This window comes from Zophobas morio, unplaced genomic scaffold (genome assembly GCF_036711695.1).
Source record: "Zophobas morio isolate AGI-343-1 ecotype UQ-CSIRO unplaced genomic scaffold, CSIRO_AGI_Zmor_V1 ptg000011l, whole genome shotgun sequence".
NCBI lineage: Eukaryota > Metazoa > Arthropoda > Insecta > Coleoptera > Tenebrionidae > Zophobas > Zophobas morio.
This window is the reverse complement of record NW_026972116.1, coordinates 66,150-77,198: the sequence shown is the minus strand read 5'-3', so window position 1 is coordinate 77,198 and position 11,049 is coordinate 66,150. Positions and strand designations below refer to the sequence as shown.

Below are 11,049 nucleotides of genomic sequence, written 5' to 3'. Positions count from 1 at the left end.
AACGAAAAATGTAGTTTGTTTCGTGCCCCTAAAGATCCAGAATTATTAAAGAAATGGCAACATAATATTCCCCGGGCTGATAGGCAATTGTCAGTTCGAGATGTTTTATGTGAGAAACATTTTACATCTGATTGTATCTTGAGAGAATGGCAATCAGGCTCGGTGCGCAACTTTTTCCATTCGTGCGTAAGGGCTTTACAACTCGAATTATGTACTATACTTTTTCTACGAGCACAGACAAAGAAAAACATATTTTATTATCATTTTATTCATGAACATTAACATTTTAGCTTTATTAGATATTGTAATTATTTGTAGTAATTGTTTATTGTCACTGTACAGTTGTTAAACACAAGGGAATGGTCGGTAGTATTAGTTTTGTGGCTACTTGTACTCTGACTACAGGATGCAGTCACATTATGTTCTGAAATAGTGACATGATTATTTGATGTAGTAGGACTGTTGTTTATCGCAGATGCGATTTTTTGTGAATTGTCGATTTTATTTTTCACTGAATTGTCTACATAGCCTTCAGCTACCGACGACGACCGCCATCCACCATGCCTTTTTAATCCTAGTAAATCACCACCAGCATCAACTAGGATGGTGGCAGACGATCGCCTGAAACAATGACCAGTGTATTGTTTTGGATCTGGTAAACCAAGATATTCTGCTATATTTTTTGGTACACTACCAATCTTATTTATGCCGACACACTGCTTGGTGCATTTTTGGTTTATGTAATTTAAAAAAAAAGGTAGTGATTGTGTATTATCTCCTGAAGGACGTAGGTTCATATACTTCTTACAAGTTGGATAAAAAGTTTTAGGTACAACAAAAGAACTTTGAGTTTTTGTTTTTGAATCAGGAATGGTGATAATCACGGCTGTAGAATAGATAGGTTGAGTATCTTTCATTCATTCACGTTCCGGTAGGTGGAATAATTTCTTTCCGTACCAGTTGGCCATGACGCGCGTTTTCAAATGGGTCCCTCTTACGGTATTTAGAGGCATTAATTTTTGCCACATCAAAAGGACACGATTATACCGACATAAATGACAACTTTGACATTTAATCAAAGCATTTAATAATAATTTTTATGTTAAACGTTCAATCTTTTGGAAGCGTCTTTGACCATTGTTTACACTAGCTACTATGCGACTTCTCTGAAACCGTTTTTGCAGAACCCTCATACAACGCCCCTGTCCTGATCGCGTTCCTACTCTTCAAATGTTATGAGAAATATTTGTACAACCTTTGAAGGTTAGGTAGGAACGTGATCAGGGGTGTTGTATGAGGTTTTTGTGGGGGCGGATTCGGCAAAATCGCGGTAGCTAATGTAATCAATTACCGAAAAGTTCTTAACCAGTACATTGTCAACTTGTTTTTCGAAGGAATCTGTGTTTATCTGGTCATCGCACATGCTTGTTTAATGATTGTTTACATGAAACACTAGTGCTAGAAATATCGAACAAACCTGCGGTTGCCGAGGTTTGTTATGTATAAATGTACGTTCCTCTCTGAGTTGGCGATGTCGTTAAACCAATTTAAACAGTAATTTCTATCATAATACATCAACTAGAAGTAGAATGACAGTTTTGGCAGCCTGTCAGTTGTCAATTTGCCATTGCAGTAGTGGAAAATTTCATTCATAAAGATGTTAGTGTGTAATCGTAATTCACAGATGGCGAAACGATCTAATGCGCGCCAAAGCCGCCTAGGACACCCAAATTTTATTCCACCAAATTTCCCTTAGTGTACCAACCTTATATTCTACAGCCGTGGTGATAATTAATGATTCTCCATTATCTTGCACATGTTCAGGTTTAATATTTCGCTACTCCTGTTTTCTGCATGCACCACTAACCGCAATGATAAGAACAATCTAAAACAAAATGTTATATTTATGAGGTTATAACATAGATCTGAGATACCTTCATAAATAGATATTGCGTATTTGGAGCATTTTGTAAAAAATCATTTATATTTTTGCTTGTTAAAGTTTTTGACTTTTTGCTCTTAAAGCCATTTGCTTTTCTTTTTAGTAGAGCTATTAATTTAGGATAAATGGCAATGTTGATTTTGTCATGTTTTATGTTTATTGTAGCCCTTAACATTGAATATATCGCGCAAAGAGAAGATGGTTTCATTGTAGTTGACAACTCTTCAAAATATGCCAACATTACGTTTTCTGACAACGAATTTATTTTATTTTTATTTTCCATTCCATAAATTTTTGGTAGACGATTTCATATCTTTCACGCGACTTTGTGGGCAATAGATTGTCGATAGCCGTTTTGGCCTTTTCAATTATCTCCGGCGGCGTGCACATTAATTCATCACTATCGATAGACATTTACAATTAAATAGAATCCGTAAAAAGAGAGAAATGTTGATATTTTTTGCAGTAAATGTTACCTTGTTCGTTTTCTTCTTTTAAATTTCTTTGATTATGCCTCTTTTATTAACAGTAACGCTGACAGTGCTTCACAATTTTGTATTTGCCTGTCCGTCTTGTCATTTTCACTACCAACCTAAATTGAATAAATCGAAAAATCCCTAACTGTGCGATCTGCTTTTCTTACGCACGCTGTGCGTAAGGACACGCATACATGTTTAGCGAGTTGTGTGATCTTAACGATTTACAGTGGTGATCGTAGAAAAAGTGCCTTTAAAGTTACTACTAATGAAACTAAATTCTTATGGTATTAGTGGAAAATTATTAAGATGGATAGAATGCTTCCTTACTAACAGAAAATTTTTTGTTAGAGTTGGAAATGGTTTCAGTGATATATTCGATGTATTAAGTGGAGTACCACAAGGGTCTGTCTTAGGGCCCAAGTTATTTCTTCTCTACACAGCCGATACACCTAAGTCAATAACTTCCTCCTGTGCAATGTATGCCGATGATATCAAAGTGTACAATCATATTTCTAATGCATCTGTTTTACAAAATGATATTAAGGTTATCTTTGAATGGGGACAACAATGGGGTATTCCACTCAATAAATCTAAATGTAAAGTCCTTCGCATTGGTAAGGATAAATCGAACGCAAATTATCAAAGATAACGTGAATATATATCGAGAGTCACAGAACACAATGATTTAGGAGTTCAAATTCACAGAAATCTAACAAGGACAAATCACATAATAAAACAAGTGAAAAAAGCTAATTTAAGAATGTACATTTTATATAAAACGTTTTCAAAAAAGAATATTTCTTTAATGGCAAAGATATTTAGAATTTGTGAATGTTGTTTGGTACCCAAATAGAATTCAGGATCTTGAAACTTATGAAAAAGTACAACGTAAGTTTGCTAGATGGTGCTTTGGCGCTAGAAGACCCAATTATAACACACGTCTAAAACATGAAATTGATAACACTTTCAGATCGTAGACTAAGAGGGGACTTGATACATACATTTAAAATTTTGAAACTTGGAAAGGAAGGTCACCAAATTTTTCAGATTAGAGGATCCCAAAGATTAAGAGGGCATAGATTGTCACTGTCCGTACCAAAATTTAAAACCGACATTATGAAAAACTTTTTTCCGGTTCGTGTAATAAAAAGTTGGAATAGGTTACCTACGGAAATAATAGATGTGGAAAATGTTAATTTGTTTAAGAATCGCATTGATAAGTTCTTTCAATGGTAATACAAGAAACATTGATATTCGATTGAGTTATATAGTTCCAAAGGAACTCTACTCTATATTATAATATAATAATAACAATAATAATATTTCAATATTTTTTGATGATTCTGAGCGACGAAACACACTTAGAGCATGCAGAATCGTCTCAGATTAGGAAAAGGAGACGTTTGGGTCAATTTTATGTATTCTGGCATTCGTAGATACATGAAAATTGTTAAGATTCTTACGAAACGTCACTTTTGAAGTGCTTTCTGGTCGTTTTAAGCCAATCAGAAACCCTACGGGCTCGGAAAGAGCAACGAAACCATCAAATTTTAGCTAGAAACAGTATTTTTGTCGATTTTTATGAAATCTGAACGATATTTCAACATTGTTTGATGATTCTGAGCGACGAAACACACTTACAACATGCAGAATCGTCTCAGATTAGGAAAAGGAGACGTTTGGGTCAATTTTATGCATTTTGGCGTTCGTGGATACATGAAAATTGTTAAAATTCTTCAGAAACATCACTTTTGAAGTGTTTTCTTGTAGTGTTAAGCCAATCAGAAACCCAACGGGCTCGGAAAGAGCAACGAAACCATCAAATTTTAGCTAGAAACAGTATTTTTGTCGATCTTTATTAAATCCGAACTATATTTTAACATTTTTTGATGATTCTGAGCGACGAGACACACTTAGAGCATGCAGAATCGTCTCAGATTAGGAAAAGGAGACGTTTGGGTCAATTTTATGCATTCTGGCTTTCGTAGATACATGAAAATTGTTAAAATTCTTCAGAAAGATCACTTTTGAAATGTTTTCTTGTAGTTTTAAGCTAAACTGAAACCCTACGGGCTCGGAGAGAGCAACGAAACCATCAAATTTTAGCTAGAAATAGTATTTTTGTCGATTTTTATTAAATCTGAACGATATTTCAACATTGTTTGATGATTCTGAGCGACGAAACACACTTAGAGCATGCAGAATCGTCTCAGATTAGGAAAAGGAGACGTTTGGGTCAATTTTATGCATTCTGGCGTTCGTAGAAAATTGAAAATTGTTAAAATTCTTCAGAAACGTCACTTTTGAAGTGTTTTCTTGTAGTTTTAAGCCAATCAGAAACCCGACGGGCTCGGAAAGAGCAACGAAAGCATCAAATTTTAGCTAGAAACAGTATTTTTGTCGATTTTTATTAAATCTGAACTATATTTCAATATTTTTTGATGATTCTGAGCGACGAAACACACTTAGAGCATGCAGAATCGTCTCTGATTAGAAAAAGGAGACGTTTGGGTCCATTTTCTGCATTCTGGCGTTCGTAGATACATGAAAATTATTAACATTCTTCAGAAATGTCACTTTTGAAGTGTTTTCTTGTAGTTTTAAGCCAATCAGAAACCCGACGGGCTCGGAAAGAGCAAAGAAACCAATTTTAGCTATCAAAAAATGTTGAAATATACTTCAGATTTACTAAAAATCGACAAAAATACAGTTTCTAGCTAAAATTTGATGGTTTCGTTGCTCTTTCCGAGCCCGCTGGGTTTCTGATTTGCTTAAAACTACAAGAAAACACTTCAAAAGTGACGTTTCTGAAGAATTTTAACAATTGTCTTGTGTCTGCGAATGCCAGAATGCATAAAATTGACCCAAACGTCTCCTTTTTCTAATCTGAGACGATTGTGCATTCTCTAAGTGTGTTTGGTCGCTCAGAATCATCAAAAAATGTTGAAATATAGTTCAGATTTAATAAAAATCGAGAAAAATACTGTTTCTAGCTAAAATTTGATGGTTTCGTTGCTCTTTCCGAGGCCTTCGGGTTTCGGTTTAATATAAATCGACAAAAAGACTGTTTCTAGCTAAAATTTGATCGTTTCGTTGCTCTTTCCGAGCCCGTTGTGTTTCTGATTACATTAAAACTACAAGAAAACTCTTCAAAAGTGACGTTTCTGAAGAATTTTAACAATTTTCTTGTGTCTACGAGCGCCAGAATTCATAAAATTGTCCCAAACGTCTCCTTTTCCTAATCTGAGACGATGCTGCATGCTCTGAGTGTGTTTCATCGATCAGAATCAACAAAAAATGTTGAAATATAGTTCAGATTTAATAAAAATCAGTAAAAAACCTGTTTTTAGCTAAAATTTGATGGTTTTGTTGTTCTGTCCGAGCCCGTTGGGTTTCTGATTGGCTTAAAACCACAAGAAAACACTTCAAAAGTGACATTGATGAAGAATTTTAAAAATTTTCATATATCTCCGAACGCCAGAATGCATAAAATTGACCCAAAAGTCTCCTTTTCCTAATCTGAGACGATTCTGCATGCTCTAAGTGTGTTTCGTCGCTCAGAATCATCAAAAAATATTGAAATGTGGTTCAGATTTAATAAAAATCGACAAAAACACCGTTTCTAGGTAAAATTTTATGGATTCGTTGCTCTTTCCGGGCCCGTCGGGTTTCTGATTGGCTTAAAACTACAAGAAAAGACTTCAAAAGTGACGTTGATGAAGAATTTTAAAATTTTTTATGTATCTCCGAACGCCAGAATGCATAAAATTGACCCAAACGTCTCCTTTTCCTAATCTGAGACGATTTTGCATGCTCTAAGTGTGTTTCGTCGCTCAGAATCATAAAAAAATATTGAAATATAGTTCAGATTTAACAAAAATCGACAAAAATACGTTTCTAGCTAAAATTTGATGGTTTCGTTGCTCTTTCCGAGCCCGTTGGGTTTCTGATAGGCTTAAAGCTACAAGAAAACAATTCAAAATTCAGGTTTCTGAAGAATTTTAACAATTTTCATGTATCTACGTGTTTCATTTGTTGTAAGAAAGAGGCTTGTTTTAATTATAACTTTAATAACTAAACATGTGTAACATTCTACAAGTACCAAAAATACACAGTACATTAATGTTGGTCATTGCCAACTTAACTTATTCTCACTAAATGGCAGGGATGCCAATTACACTTGTAACACCCCCGTCACTAAGATTACAAAACTATTTGAAGGTTGAAGGAACACCGTACACTTCATAATCTTTGTATTTGGATGGCATATTTCTATTTCTGTGAGGTCGACTTACAGGTTCCTTACCTGAACATACATTTACATCATTATTAATTTTTGTTGGGGATGACACAGTTTTAAAAGGGGTCGAATTATTCATACTAGGGGTACATGTCTCATTTTCAGAATCAGAAATTGGATCGACAACATTACCACGCGGAACAAACTCCTTTTTCGATTCACGAAGGTGACGTCTATTTCTCCTAAACACTTGACCTTGCTCAGTTTTTACAATATAAGACCGCGGTGTGTCGTACTTATCTTCTACTTTTCCCTTTTCCCAATTGTTACGATTCTTTACATTCACTTTTTTTGATTTATCTGACTAGATTTTAATTTATCATGTACATATTTCGCGTTTATATTTTCAGTATTTAATAATTTGTTATTGACAGGTAATTTTGATCTTAAACGTCTATTATTTAGTAACTGACTTGGTGAAAATCCTAAAGTTACAATTGGTGTTGTCCTATACTCTAACAGTGACAAGTCTATATCAGTATTTTTTCAAAACAAATTTTTTACTATTCCTACACCTTTCTCAGCTAGTCCGTTAGATTGCGGATAATTTGGGCTAGTAGTAATGACTTTAAAATTCCACTGATTCGCGAAATTTCTGAAATTAAAGCTGTTAAATGGCATATTATCTGCAATAAGGACTTCAGGAATACCTTGTCGTGAAAAAATTTCTTTAAAATGCTTGATTAACTCATGAGAATCTTTATATTTCAACTTTTTCAATTAAATCCATTTACTATATGAGTCAATCACAACAAGATACTCATTACCAGCATAATAAGCTATATCAGCTGAAATTCGAAACCATGGTCGCGTTGGACATTCATACGACATAAGAGGTTCCTTTTGCGGATTTCTATTAAACTTCTCACACATTTCACAGGCTGATATATATTCATATATGTCTTTACACATGCCTAACCAATACAATACTTCTCTAGCTCTAGCTTTGGTTTTTTCTATACCTAGATGGGTTTCGTGTAAAATTTTTAACATATAACTTTGTAACGATTGAGGAACTACAATTCGTTCATTAAAATATATAATACCATTATTAACTGTAATGTCATGTTTAATTTTCCAAAAATGTTTAACTACCTTTGAATATTGTTTAACATTATTAGGCCAACCATGTTCATAAAAATGTAAAATTTGTTTTAGATCTTGATCATTTTTTGTTTCTTCTTTAATTTGGTTCTGCTTTCCATCTGAAATTACAATTTCCTTTTGTAGTGTGTGAACTGTAAAATCTACACTATCAGGTTCTATCTCATTTAAAAACGATCTGGATAAATAATCTGCAACAAACATTTGTGAACCCTGCAAATATTCAACAGTTATTTCGTATTTGAGCAATTGTAATCGCATGCGTTGTAGCCTAGCGGAAATTTGGTTTATTCCTTTTTTGAAAATTGACTCTAATGGTTTGTGATCAGAATTAACAATAACATGTCTACCATAGGTATAATAATGAAATTTTTTACAAGCAAATTCAATAGCATACATTTCCTTTTCAATTTGTGCCCAATTTTGTTTGTTAGGACTTAAAGCTGCAGATGCAAATGCTATGGGCTGATTATTGGACAATAAAACTGCACCTACTCCATCTTTTGAGGCATCAGTTTGTATTTTTAGTTGTTGATTACTAGTAAAGATACCTAATGTTGGTGGTTTGGCTATAATAGCTTTTAGTTTATTGAAACTTTCTGTGTGAATTTTATCCCATTGAAATGGTGTATTTTCTTTAGTTAATTCACGCAATGGAGCTGAAATTTGGGACATATTCGGTATGAATTTACTTAGATACTTAAGCATACCAAGAAATTTTAACAAATGTTTTTTGTCTTTAGGAATTTGAAGCTCAGTAATTGCTTTAGTGAATTTTGAATCCATTGCTACACTATTTTTACTAATAATGTGACCACAATAACGAATAGTTTTTACTTTAAATTGAACTTTGGTTGAATTTAATTTAACATTGTTTTGAGCTGCTCTATTTAAAAACAATTGCAAATTACGATCATGCGCTCTTTCATCTTCACCTGAGATTATAATGTCATCAAAGTACACGTGTACTCCTGGGATATCTCCAAACATTTCTTCATTTTTCTTTTGGAATACCTCTGGACTGGATTTTAGACCAAATGGAAGACGATTGAATTTATATCGACCAAAAGGTGTATTGAACGTACATAACTCGGAGCTTTCTTCATCCAAAACAATTTGCCAAAACCCTTGACACATGTCGAAGACGGAAAAATATTCTTTGTTGCTTAGTTGTGCAATGATGGTTTCCGGTGTTTGAATTTGATATATTTCCCTCTGAATTGCAGTGTTCAGATCTTTTGGATCAAGGCACAGGCGTAGTTCACCATTTGGTTTCTCGATGATTACCAAATTATTCACCCATTTCGTTGGTTTGCTGACTTTGCTGACGATTCCTTCTTTGCTGAATTTTTCCAAAGTTGTTTTCAATCTTGTATGTAGACTTAAAGGGACCAGTCTTGGTGGATTAATTACTGGCTTGACTTCTGAGCTTACAGTGATGTGATGTGTTCCTGGAATTTTTCCAATGCCATTGAAGATTGATTTGTATTTTTCAGTAACCATTTCCATTGTTAACTCGTGAATGTACTTCTGTGGCTCATTTACTTTGGTTGATCTGGAAATTAATTGCAATTTTAGACAATCTTGTAACCCAAGAATAGCACCAGAACTAGGGTTAACGACGACGAAATTAACTTCTGCTATTTGATTTCCAACTTTCAGTTTCAGTGTCACTTGTCCAACTGGAGTAATTTTGAAGTTTTTATTTCCATACGCTACTAGTGTGACATTTGTAGGCTGCAATTTCTTCTTCGTGTTCAGTGATTTGAAGTCATTATACGGAAGTACTGATACTTGAGCACCAGTGTCAATTTTGCAATTTAATTTTTGACCTTGAATTTCCACTTCTTCGTACCAAGTGTTTTCTTCCGCAGTGATACCATCAATATTAATATTTAGAATTTGCAAACTACTCATATTAACCTCCTCATTCTCCACGTCATGGACGCTATAGTTGCTGTTGGTTTTACTTCTGCATACTATGGCGAAGTGGTTCGGTTTCTTACATTTCCTACATTTTTGATTGAACGCTGGACATTGGTTTACTGGGTGACTGACTTGTCCACAATTTCTACAGTTATTAATTATTTTCGTAGTTGGTTTCCCAGTTTTCATCTGCTTCATTGGTTGTTTTTTCTTGTTGATCGCTGACACATTTGCCATAGGATGCTGATTTCCCTTGGAAAACTCGTTGATTTGGAATTTACTTATTTCGGCACTTCTGCACTTTTCTAGTGTTTTCTCTAACGTAATATCTTTTTCGTTAATTAGTTGTTCCTGTAGACGTGTTTCTCTTACGTTGAATATAATTTGATCTCTAATTATGGAGTCTTGTTGGTTTCCATACTCACATTTCATCGCTGCATTTTTTAATTCAGTTACGTAGGCATCAAAGCTCTGCCCTTCCTTTTGTCTTATTTTCAGGAAACAGTACCTCTCGTAGATCACATTTCTTCTCGGTTTGCAATGGTCTCCGAACTTATTTAAAACAATTGCGAGAGTTAAGTCTGCTTGCTCACCTAATTTATAGGAATTGTAAATTTTTACTCCTTCTTCCCCTACTACGTTGAGAAAGATCGCTATTTTCCTTTTTTCTGTCTCGTCCTCTTTCGAAATTGCCATTAGAAAAAGTTCAAATTGTTGTTTCCATAAATCCCATTTGAACGATACGTTTGTTGAAAAATCCAACTCTGGGGGCCTTCGAAACATTCCCATTTCTTGTGCCATGTTAGTATTTATTGTTACTTTCTTCAGATGACTTGGATTTTTGTGAATTTGCAGTATTTGAATTTGCACGTGGTTATCCTAACCTCAATTTGGAACTTGCACTTACGATACATCCATCTGTTGTATTTGTTTAGGTGGCTGATCGTTTTCCTAATAATCCATTATTATTAATCCCACACTGACAACATGTTTCATTTGTTGTAAGAAAGAGGCTTGTTTTAATTATAACTTTAATAACTAAACATGTGTAACATTCTACAAGTACCAAAAATACACAGTACATTAATGTTGGTCATTGCCAACTTAACTTATTCTCACTAAATGGCAGGGATGCCAATTACACTTGTAACACTACGAACGCCAGAATGCATAAAATTGTCCCAAACGTCTCCTTTTCCTAATATGAGACGATTCTGCATGCTCTAAGTGTGTTTCGTCGCTCAGAATCATCTGCTCTTTTCGAGCCCGTTGGGTTTCTGATTGGCTTAAAACTACAA

General features: G+C 34.3%; 1 protein-coding gene across 1 annotated transcript; it reads right to left on the bottom strand.

Moving 5' to 3' along the window:
* Window positions 1–7,441: 7,441 nt before the first annotated feature.
* Window positions 7,442–10,552, bottom strand: LOC135126824 (uncharacterized protein K02A2.6-like). Its single transcript, XM_064052979.1, has one exon. It carries the CDS (start codon window positions 10,550–10,552, stop codon window positions 7,442–7,444), a length of 3,111 nt encoding a protein of 1,036 aa, XP_063909049.1.
* Between the last annotated feature and the right edge of the window lie 497 nt (window positions 10,553–11,049).

Excerpts from the sequence above, each read along its gene's own strand:
- LOC135126824 (XM_064052979.1), bottom strand. The coding sequence starts at position 10,552 with ATGGCACAAGAAATGGGAATGTTTCGAAGGCCCCCAGAGTTGGATTTT.